Source organism: Nestor notabilis, unplaced genomic scaffold, assembly GCF_000696875.1.
Source record: "Nestor notabilis isolate BGI_N333 unplaced genomic scaffold, ASM69687v1 scaffold8389, whole genome shotgun sequence".
Taxonomy (NCBI): Eukaryota; Metazoa; Chordata; class Aves; order Psittaciformes; family Psittacidae; genus Nestor; species Nestor notabilis.
The window spans coordinates 1-11,362 of NW_009944076.1; the positions used below are offsets into that span (position 1 = coordinate 1).

At 52.5% G+C, this 11,362-nt stretch overlaps 1 protein-coding gene across 1 annotated transcript; it reads left to right on the forward strand.

Annotated features, from left to right (window-relative positions):
- The first annotated feature begins 104 nt into the window (after positions 1 to 104).
- On the forward strand, positions 105 to 10,100 carry MCM5 (minichromosome maintenance complex component 5). Its single transcript, XM_010022253.1, has 16 exons — positions 105 to 271; positions 1,898 to 2,024; positions 2,136 to 2,264; positions 2,705 to 2,877; positions 4,175 to 4,330; positions 4,429 to 4,595; positions 5,207 to 5,378; positions 5,553 to 5,664; positions 6,424 to 6,567; positions 6,823 to 6,888; positions 7,731 to 7,907; positions 7,996 to 8,108; positions 8,340 to 8,468; positions 8,711 to 8,853; positions 9,532 to 9,659; positions 9,958 to 10,100. Exons 1-16 carry the CDS (start codon positions 105 to 107, stop codon positions 10,057 to 10,059), a joined length of 2,205 nt encoding a protein of 734 aa, XP_010020555.1. The 3' UTR covers positions 10,060 to 10,100.
- Positions 10,101 to 11,362: the final 1,262 nt, after the last annotated feature.

Below are 11,362 nucleotides of genomic sequence, written 5' to 3' on the forward strand. Positions count from 1 at the left end.
ACCCCGTGGGGCATTTGGTGCGGGGAGGAAGAGGAGGTGAAGGAGAAGGGGGTATTTGGGGCTGACCGTGGGCTCTCGCTCCCCTCAGGGCAACAGCGGTCGCCATGTCCGGCTTCGATGAGCCTGGCATTTACTACAGCGACAGTTTTGGGGGCGATGGGTCGGTGGACGAGGGGCAGATTCGGAAGTCGCAGCTGCAGAAGCGATTCAAGGAGTTCCTGCGGCAGTACCGGGTGGGCACGGACCGCACGGGCTTCACCTTCAAATACAGGTGCTGCTGTGATCCTTTTTCTCCTTTGGTGCCTTACCCGCTCCTCTTTGCACACACCCAGTCTGCTGTTAACCTCCCTCCTGCTATGGGCTGATTCGTAGAACTCGTTAAGAACTCGCCAACAAAGTTTAAGTTGACAAGCAGGTATTCTTTATTGCAGCGCTGGGAGACACAGGGGATATCTCCTCCTAATGTGTGTCTCGTTTAAGCATCAAACAGACCGTGATTATATTGTTGCTTAACATACATATTCATTACATTTCCGATAGATGTCATACATATGCATTAGTTGTCCGAGAGCTGTTTTACATAATTCCACGCCTATTTTCGCATGCGCATAACAACGTGGTAGTGGTCTTCGGTGGTCGTTTACTTCTTCCAACGGTCTTCATCACTTGCCCGTTCCTTGAACCCTTGTTCTGGAAGTCTTTGAAGCATGCGCAGTAGATAAATGCTTACACCAGCTTAATTAGTTTGGTAACACCACTGACAGAAGTGAGTGATTTCTCCTCGTCCTTCTACTTATCAGTTAACTTCGCTACAGCACCTCCTGAACATCTGCTGGTTTCAGATACTCCTGAGCTACAGTCCTGTTTTGGTTACAATAAATTTTGTCCAAAGGTCATAAGGTCCTAAAACTGTCAGCTACAATGATTTATCTTATACAAGGATCCTTTTATGCTCTTTTAATTGGGCTTTTTAGGTTTGGAAAGTTTTGTTGTTATGTACAAAGCCACCAAACTTAAAGTTACTTAAAACTTAATTTTCTTATTTTACAAAGGATTATATTTCATTTTGTACTTCCTTGTCTCAGGGCACCCCAGATATACAGTGGCACATGTCAGCTTTTCTCTTCCTATAGACCATAAATAGCTCTTTGTCAGTGTAAGAAATGTTGTTGTTCCCGCCTGGCTTTATGGGAAGACTGAGGTCTGGAGTTCTGCCGCGTTTTTAGACAGCCGGCAAGCGGCAGAGGTAGCAATAGAGGGAGCTGCACTGCCAAGCTTGCACCTAGCTCTGAAATTTAAAGTGTGTCTTCAAGTTCTAGTGCTTGCTGGTCTGGAGTTTTGTCTGTATCCATTAAAATCAGTGCAGCACTGTCCATGAGCGCCTTTGGAGGCTACAGGGGTGCCTTGGCCATCCTTTTGCCTGTGCAGCTTGGAGACACAACTGTGAGAGAACATGGTGATGTATCACGCAAGCGCTGGGGCAAGCCTTTCATCTCTGAATTTCCTGGATCGTGGTTTTATTTCTTTAAAAGGATCATTGCCTGCTGTGCTATTACTTCATTTTTTGAAATCATATTTTAGGTGTAATAGGTTATCTTGTGTGGAAGTTTTCTAATTGCCTATCTAGTCATGTAACTCTAGTGAACAATTAGTGCTATACTTTAAATTGTCACTGTAAGCACTGGTGTCCCTGGTCTTATGTCACATTTCAAAGTGGGTTTGGGTGAAAGATTTGCCGGGGCCCCCCTGTACTTCTCTTGTCATTCTCCTGATTTTTCCTGTTTGCTTTCCAAACCAAGGACTCCCTGCAGAGCTGCCTTCCCTGCTCCCTGCTTGTCATAAGGTCATGGTGGGTGACTTTCTGCCCTGCCAACCTTTACTGTTTACTGCCTTCCAGGGATGAGCTTAAACGGCACTATAACCTGAGTCAGTACTGGGTGGAGGTGGAGATGGAGGACTTGGCCAGCTTTGATGAAGATCTTGCTGACTATCTGTACAAGCAACCAGCGGAGCACCTGCAGCTGGTAAGGAGGGAGGAGACTGGCAACCTGGTGTGCTGACATTGTCACATCACGAGAGCAGCCCTGACGATGTACTGTAATATACCTATAACAGCCTAGTTGTTCCCCTTATAGCTGGAAGAAGCAGCAAAAGAAGTCGCAGATGAAGTCACTCGTCCTCGTCCTTCAGGGGAGGAAACTCTCCAAGACATCCAAGTGATGCTGAAATCAGATGCCAACGCGGCCAACATCCGCAGCCTGAAGGTGAGGGGGGTGGACTGCCACACTGAGCACTGAGTGGCAGGGCTTGCTTGTGTGGGGCTGTGATTGCAAGGAAACTTTTGATACTTGATCGCATAGTTCAGGGTATGGGTTGTATGCTAATTTACAAGCAGGGATGCTCTGCACCTTAAATCTGACTGCAAAGGACTTACTGCTGGTTTCTGTTGCAGGGATATTATTGCTGTTAATGGTGTTCTGTCCTTTTTCTGTACTGCTTTGAAGTCATGCATGCTCAAGTCACGCAACATTCTTTTGCTGCTGTAGAGCAAAAGACTGACATTGTGCAAGCTTGTATGTTCTGGTACCTTAGTCCCATAAATGTGGGATGTGTAGTTAAGAACTGTGTTTCTTGAACTTCTTTAGCTTCCCATACATCCTCCAGTGATGGCTCTCTCACCTTCCCTTCACCTTTTCCCTTTCAGTCTGACCAGATGTCCCACCTTGTGAAGATCCCTGGGATTGTAATTGCAGCAACCCCTGTGAGAGCCAAGGCCACCAGAATAGCCATCCAGTGCCGCAGCTGCCGCAACACCATCACCAACATTGCAGTGCGCCCGGGCCTGGAGGGCTATGCTCTCCCCAGGAAATGCAACACGTAAGGATCGATGTGGGGATGCGTGTGGCAGGCTGGTGGGGGAAAAAAAGGCTGCATCCCTTCCTCCTGCATCCCCTCCATCCCATCGTGCTGCAGAGTCAGCTCCGTGATGCACAGGCAGAAGCATCTGCACTGCTCTCTGCCTTCTCCCTTCATGTGGCCCTTGTGCCTGCATGTACCTGTGGCTGGCAAATTTTAGCTCCAGCAGCTGTCTGTGGTCGTGTTGGTGATGATGCTGCATGACCAGTACTGCAAGCATGGTTATCCAGGGAACTAGTTTTTAATCTGTAGCGCATTTTGCCCGTTGTACCTAAGGGTTCGTTCCTGCCTCAGCTGCCCCATAATGCTGTGTTAAGATGTTGGCCTAACTTCCTATTAAGTTCTTATCTTTTTCAAACAAACTTCTTGCTTCCATATTCCCCCTTCTCATGAGGGGACTTGTGTTACCTTCTGTAGGAAGGCTTTACTACTAACCTTCAAATCCTGCTTTACAGCTCTTCATGCCCATGTGAACCGTGAGTGTTGGGCTGCTGCTGTGCTGCAGCTCTCACACCAACCGATCCTGGTGGGTTGTGTCTTCACACTCATGCCTGCCAGTGTTTATTTTCTGTGCCTTAATTCTAATGTAGCTTGAGAGGCCTTTGGAATAGGGATCATTCTTGTGCGTGGTCTGTACAGCACCTTGCTGCTGAGTCTTGACTGCACAAGAGCATCTGCACTCTCGTGTTACCCTCCCTGAAAGCCCTGCATGGGGTCAGGCATCAGTAGTGATGTACTGAGATGGCAGCAGGACACGGAAGTTCTTTTTGTCTCAAAGAGCTTGTAGTTTAGCAAGGCAGATATGTCTCGAGAGACTGGAAGGTTGATGGCAGCTTTGTCACATTGCTAATTGCTCTCTCACCAGAAACCACTTAACATTTATTTCGTGCATGAGGTTATAAAGAAAAATGCCCTGCTGTGTTGCTGAATCTATACTGTTACCTTCTGTGTAATTAATGAATTACCTTCCTCACTGCTTTTAGCTGGCAGGGGACAGGGGGGAGGCAGAGAGAGTGCTCAGACAAATATCACGCTGTCTTTGGCTTCTTGTTGTGCATGCTTTTGGCAGCTGTTGAAGACAAGACAGAGGGCTTGGTGAGCCTTTGGTTCAACCTTATGTGACTGCCCTTCTCACCTGCTGGGCACTGCTTGGAGGGGTGGCTGCTCTGGGCTCTGTCACCACTGTCACCTCTTCAGGGGTGCTGCCAGGGTGGTTGTTGAGTGCCAGCAGCCTCCCCTGATTGCTGTATCTGTGCAGAGAACAAGCCGGCCGCCCCAAGTGCCCGCTGGACCCATATTTCATCATGCCAGATAAGTGCAAGTGCGTGGACTTCCAGGTGCTGAAGCTGCAGGAGTCCCCGGATGCTGTGCCACATGGGGAGATGCCCCGGCACTTGCAGCTGTACTGTGACAGGTACCAGCACAATCTCCCCACCCTGACCCCGTTGGGTGCTGCTGTGGCCATCCTTTCCCCTGCTACCATCTTCTCTGCTTTCCCCTTCCTTCTCTTAGGTACCTGTGTGACAAAGTTGTCCCAGGGAACAGAGTCACTATCATGGGTATCTACTCCATAAAGAAATCTGCCCAGAGCAAGAACAAAAGCCGTGACAATGTGGGTGTGGGCATCCGAAGCGCTTACATCCGTGTGGTGGGCATCCAGGTGGACGTGGAGGGATCAGGTGAGGGCTGCTTTTGGTGACCATCTGGTCTGTGTAGGTAGCTGGGTGCTGGGAGAGCCCCCTCTCTGAACACAGTGGTCCTCCAACAAAGACTGCATGCAGTCACAGCCTGGGTCCTTCTTGGCTGCTTATACAGCAGAAGGTTCAAGCCAGTTCAGGGGTCTCAGTTGCCCTGGATGTGCTATAGTCATATCCTGTATGCCTTTTTTCTCAGTGATATTGAGGAGGTTTCAGCCTGAGTCCTTCAGGGTATTTAAGTTGCTTTTATCTTATTGATCTTAGTGGGAATCTGCTAAGCCATCCCTGAGGATCCAGGCTGAACTCGATGGTTAAATTTGAGCTATGTATTGGAAACACTGGCTTGACTTTAATTCTCCTTCTGGTTCCTCCAGAGCTGCTTTGCCCAAGATCTTTGCTTTTTACTACCAGCCTCTAAGGACACAGCCTGCCTTGCTGGAACGGCAAATGCCTGCCCTCTCCATCCTTCCCCACTGGCATGATCTTAAAGAAGGGGTTTTGGTGGTATGGGTGTGCGGGGGGAGTAATATAATTTACTTTGAAGAACTTCCATTTGTTCACTGTTGCATCACACAAACATTGTCTGTGTGCAGGACACAGCTTTGCTGGCTCAGTTAACCCTCAAGAGGAGGAGGAACTTCGTCGCCTGGCTGCCATGCCCAACATCTACGAGACCATAGCCAAGAGCATCGCGCCCTCCATCTATGGCAGCACCGACATCAAGAAGGCCATTGCCTGCCTCTTGTTTGGAGGCTCCCGCAAGAGGTGGGGAGAAGTCAGCCTGGTGGAGAGGGTGGTGGCAGAGGTGTCATTCATAGCACAAAGCCCTCGTATGGTCTTCTGGTAGTGCTGTCAGGCACTTGGTTATCAGCAATGCTTGGTTATCAATAGAGGCTCACCATCTCCCCTCCCTCTCTTCCTCCCACCCTATCACTCCAGGCTTCCGGATGGGCTGACCCGCCGAGGAGACATCAACTTACTGATGCTGGGTGACCCTGGCACGGCCAAATCCCAGCTGTTGAAGTTTGTTGAGAAGTGTTCACCCATTGGGGTAGGTGGTTTGAGGAACCCTTTTGTAGCGCTGCTTGTTTCTTCCCTCTGCTCCTTGCATAAGCACAGAACACCAGACCATGGTCACAGCAGATACCTGCCTGTGCATTCACAGCTGGCTGGCAGGGGTGTGAACTGTTATTTTTGGTGCTGGCTTAGAAGAGGTGGGTGCAGGATGGGGAACAAAGGAGGGGAGGGGAAGCAGGTAATGCCTTTCATTATGATCTGAGCCAGGCTATTTGCAGACACCCAAAGACGTGACTGGTGCTGTTGTTCATTGTTGAGACTTGATCAGCGGAGATGCTGGCTGGTCAGGACAAATGAATTTGACTGCATGTCAGGCACGGACCTCCAGGCGGAGCCCAGGCATGAAATTATATTTTCAGCTGTGTTTTCTTGTAGTCTCTATTAAACTCAGGCTCTGACTGCATTGTTGCCTCCGGAGGGAAACAAACCTAATACAGCAGACCACCAAACAATGAGTCACTCCCTGTTCTGTACTTAATACTTGTCTTTGTGTGTCTGCAAGCCCTCCGGTGCGTCACAGCTGCTTGGTCCGAGGCGTGGGGCGAGGCAATAGTCCGGCTCTGCACCCTGACAATCTGCTTTCAGTATGTGCCAAGGGGTTTTCCTGGACATCCTTGTGTTTGCTCTGGATTTTGTGGTGCTGGGGGTGCATTGTCCTCTAGCTGGAGCGGTGCGCTCCTGGGTCCCGCAGGAGCTGACGTGTTGTCCCCTTCCTTGTCCTGCATGCCACTAGGTATACACCTCTGGGAAAGGCAGCAGCGCTGCCGGTTTGACGGCCTCGGTGATCCGCGACCCTTCCTCCAGGAGTTTCTTCATGGAGGGGGGAGCCATGGTGCTGGCGGATGGAGGAGTGGTGTGCATCGATGAGTTCGACAAGGTACCCATGGCGCTGCCTGTGCGGGAGAGTCCTTGGGCTGACAGCTTCTCCTGTGAGAGCCCAGACCTACAGGGGAAGGCCAGGGGATGGGGCTGCAGGGGAATTCTGGTTACATCCTGAGCTCTTGGGCACAAGTCCTCACAGAGCTTCCCCTCAGGGGGCAGCGTCAGTGGGTGTGTAGCTGGGGTCTGGTGGGGATGACTGATGGTGACTTTTTTTCCTCCTCACCTCATTTCTCTCACCGTGGATGGAAAGATGCGGGAGGATGACCGCGTGGCCATTCACGAGGCCATGGAGCAGCAGACCATCTCCATTGCTAAGGTGAGCTGCGGGTGGGTTTCTGAGAGCCCGGCAAACCAGTGGTCACGCATCTTTTGCCAGACTTCTGCCATTTCAGAGTACAGGCAGTGGTTTTGATGGTCACTGTTTTCTCTGGCCTGAGACCACTCAGCCCCACCTGTAGGCTTTGGGTTGTCTTTTCTTAGGCAGCCTGAACTTCGGCAGGACTGAAATGAGCTCCCTCTGCTCTGCTTGTCCTCTGCTCTAGACTTCTGCTGATGTCACAGCCTGATGTCACTTCTTCTCCTTCTTTTCCTCCACTCCCTCTACAGAGGCTGCCTGACATCCTGGTGCCAGGTCTTCCCTCAAGTCACAGTTTCTACTGCTCAAATTTTTGGTAGCACCTCTGCTCCCTCCTGGTTCACCCCTTAGCTATTCAATCCCTGGTAACAGAGCACCCACCACTGCTGGTCCCTCTTGCCTTTACTACATACCTACCGAATGCTTTGTCCCCAGGGCTGCCCAGGGAGACTCAGCCCCAGGCCACCCACTTCCTGGCTCAGACTGCAAACGTGGGTCTTGTGTATCCTTGCCCTTGACATGAGGTTTTAAACAAAGCTAGTCAGTGCTCAAGTCTCAGCTGAAGCCAGTTGTCCAGAAGGACGTGTGGGTCCAGCCCTGTGTAGCTTCTGTGCTGACTCCTCTCCAAGAAGGAGCCATTACAGAGCAAATGGGTGCTACTTAGGGGCTTTTATTTAAATGCAAGTGATTGAGGATGAGTCCTTGCAGACTGCTTTGGACTTTCACTATGATTTAATAGCCTTCTAGCCCTGCTGTGACATGGATGTGGCCTTGACCCCATCCATTTCTCCTTCCTCCCACAGGCAGGAATCACAACCACACTGAACTCCCGCTGCTCAGTGCTGGCAGCTGCCAACTCCGTCTTTGGGCGCTGGGATGAGACCAAGGGCGAGGAGAACATTGATTTTATGCCCACCATCCTGTCCCGATTTGACATGATCTTCATCATGAAGGATGTGCACAATGAAGATCGAGATATGGTGGGTCAGGCTGTATGGGTGCAGCTGGGACTGCTGGGAGGGGGAGGTATTGTGGTTCCTGCTGCCTCACTAACTTCCACTCTTCTAGACACTGGCCAAGCATGTGATGTCCTTACATGTGAGCGCCTTGACGCAGACCCAGGCTGTGGAAGGTGAGATCGAGCTGAACAAGCTGAAGAAGCTCATCTCCTTCTGTCGGACGTGAGTGACTTTTTGGCCGTGCCCGGGCTTCACGGTGGGAGGCAGTGGTGAGAAGCAAACCATGCAGCTGATACTTGCAAGCACTCTCTCTGGGTGACCTTATGCCTGCCTTGAGAAAGGAGAAGCGAGAGCAGCTCACAGCAGTGCCAGAGCGTGGCCCAGGGAAGCGAGGGATGCCCAGGGGGACCCTCTGTGGTGCTGCTGCCTTCCAGCTCCTGTCCCCCCTTGCAGGAAATGTGGCCCTCGGCTGTCGGCGGCAGCGGCAGAGAAGCTGAAGAACCGCTACATCCTGATGCGGAGCGGTACTCGCCAGCACGAGCAGGAGAGCGACCGCCGCTCCAGCATCCCCATCACCGTGCGGTGAGCAGCACTGCCCTGCTTGTCCCACCAGAGCCCTCGCGGTTGGGGTTGTATTGCTGGGAGTCACCTGGGGTAACCCAGGAAGTGGGTTAGTGAGGTGCTGGGGTTTGGGGGGAGCTCTCTGAACAGGGCAACACTGTGGTGCTGCAGGTGGTGCCTGGGGTGCAGTGGGCAGGGTGTTGGGGGGAAGGAGAAGACCCCTCGGAGCTGCAGCAGAAAGCAGGGAACGTCTTTGGCTGTAGGCAACTGGAGGCCATCGTGCGCATTGCTGAGTCCCTGGGGAAGATGAAGCTTCAGCCCTTCGCCACTGAGGCGGACGTTGAGGAGGCCTTGCGGCTCTTCCAGGTGTCCACGCTCGATGCGGCCATGTCGGGCAGCCTGTCAGGTGAGGGGGAGATGTTCTGTGCAGATAGGACACGTTGGGCCTGGATGTTCAGGGCATGGAGAGACGAGCTTCCCTCCCAGGACCAGGCTGGCAGGGCCAGGGGGTGCTGACAGGCATCCCCAAGTCACATGCTGGACATGTATTTTGTGCAAAGGCAAAGCAATTTGTGCTTTTCCCAAGAAAGGTTGGGCCAGATCATGATTGGGGTCCCTTCTAACCTGTTACTCTACGATTCTATGAATGCTTGTGGCAGTAAGGCACTATCATGGCCAAGGGGTTGTGGCTCACAGGGAGGCCAGTGGCAAATGACACCGAGGGTCTCCACCTGTGCTGAGCAAGGGGGGAATGGTCTTGTCCCCTTGTGGTCCCAGTGGTAGAGTCTGCTGCTGGAGGTGATTCCCCAGCCTGTTTGTCCTCTTAACATCTTTCCTTGTGGGGCTGGAGGCAGTGTTTCCTTGGGAGGCAGCATGGCACAAAGGGTTTGAAGGAAGCTCTAACACTTCTCTAACACACTCAGCTGTGTCTTTGGAGCTTCACAACCTTTGATGGTGGATGTGCACCTGGGTTCCCTAAAGTCTTGGAGACATGCAGGTGTGGTGGGGGACACAGGAGATGGGCGCTCTGGCTTTGAGAACGTGTCTGGGTGGCACAGAGAGCTCACGCAGCCTTTCCCTCCAGGGGCAGAAGGCTTCACAACACAGGAGGACCAAGAGATGCTGTCCCGCATTGAGAAGCAGCTCAAGCGCCGCTTCGCCATCGGCTCTCAGGTGTCGGAGCACAGCATCGTCCAGGACTTCATGCGGCAGGTGAGCCAGGGGCTGCCTGGAGGGTTGGGCTGTGAAACCAGGGACCCTGGGCTGCGGCTCAGGGGAGCGAAGTCCATTCCCCAAGGCTGAGATCCTACCCTTGAAACCAGAACTGTTTGATTTGTGAGACTGGCTGTGGTCAGACTGGAATAGTGAAAAGGGAGGGTCAGCACGTGGTGCTGCTGGGCTCCCTTCCTCCAGGGAGGCACAGCCAGGCTTTAGCCAGGCTGCAGTGTCCTGCTGGGTGCTGCTGACCTTTCCCTGCCCGCTCATCTTCCCCTGCTCTCCCCTTTTCCAGAAATACCCAGAACACGCCATCTACAAGGTGCTGCAGCTGATGATGCGGCGGGGGGAGATCCAGCACCGCATGCAACGCAAAGTCCTCTACCGCATCAAGTGACCTCCCTGTCCCACGTGCAGGGAGGGAAACGCTGCTGCCTGGCGCCTGCCCACATGCAGGCAGAGTGCCCCATGGGGCCAGAGCCTGCTCCTGGAAGAAGTTTTTCCTTGGGGAGCCAAACAGCGTGTCCCTCTTGAAGCAGGGTTTGGGGTGGTCAGGGTTCCCCTGTCACGGTACATGTTGATGTTTCTTTGAACTCCAAAAGCTTTTAGTTTGTATTAAAATAACTTACTTGTAGCTCAGGGTCTTTGACTGCTCAGAGGGAAAAAGAGGGTGTATTCCCTTTCTCCTTCAAAGGTGGTGCAGGATTTTGGTTTTGCTCAACCTGTGTTGCCCAGTGCCCACCCTAGGGACTTCCCTCAAGGCAGGGCACAGCCCCATGGGCAGCACCAGCACCCTGGAAGGCAGAAACTCATTTCTCACTCAGGGTTCGATCTGTCCGTTAAGGCATAAATTGTGTTGGTGCTGTCAGGCCTGTTGGGCTCAGTGGTTCAGAGGCACCTTACCCATCTACCAGCACCAGTGAAGGAAATGACCTGCTGTTACCTGCTTCAAAGCTGGTCTTAGCTTACCCCTCCTCTCCAAGGGCTGCAGCAAGCAAATGCTTTACCCTGCAGTGTAAAGGGCTGCATGAAAGCCTTTCTGGAGGCATCTGCAGAGCCCCCTGCTTGCCCCAGTGAGGATGGGGATATGGGGTGTTGCCCAAGAGCTGTGTACCCTCCTCCAACTGTGCTCTGCCACCTTCTCGTGCCAACAGCCATAGGGCTGGTTGTCCCACTCACTAGGAGCCTCCCTGGGATGTCAGCCCCGGGGTGGACTTTTGCAGCCACTCGCCCTTCTGTGTTGGCTGCATGACCTTGCACTTGTCAAATGGCAAGTTTTTATCACTTCTAGCAAAGTAGTGTCATTCTGAAGAGGTAAGGTGTGAGTAGGTCCCTGTCCTTGTCCTCTCAAGGCCAGCTTGAATGTATGAGGACAGTGCAGTGTCCAGCTCTGCAGGCAAGTGAAGACACTCCCTGTCTGCAAGTGACCTTCAGGCTGAGAAACATCCCAGGAGAGGCTTCATTAACAGAAGAAACGTTCAGGGCCAGCAGAGGGTACCAGAGCACTGAGGATGCTGGGCTGTGACGCTGCGCCCAGAGCTGCCTTCTCCTCCGAGAGCAGAAACCAAGGAGTCCCTTTGGGCTGGGTGGTGGGATGAAGGGTGCGCTCAGCCTGGCAGCTTGTCATACAAGGGCTGGGCTCCTCGGCAACCCCTGGGGGGTTCAACAGCATCCCTTTTTGCTTTGGTCTGTGTGTTTTG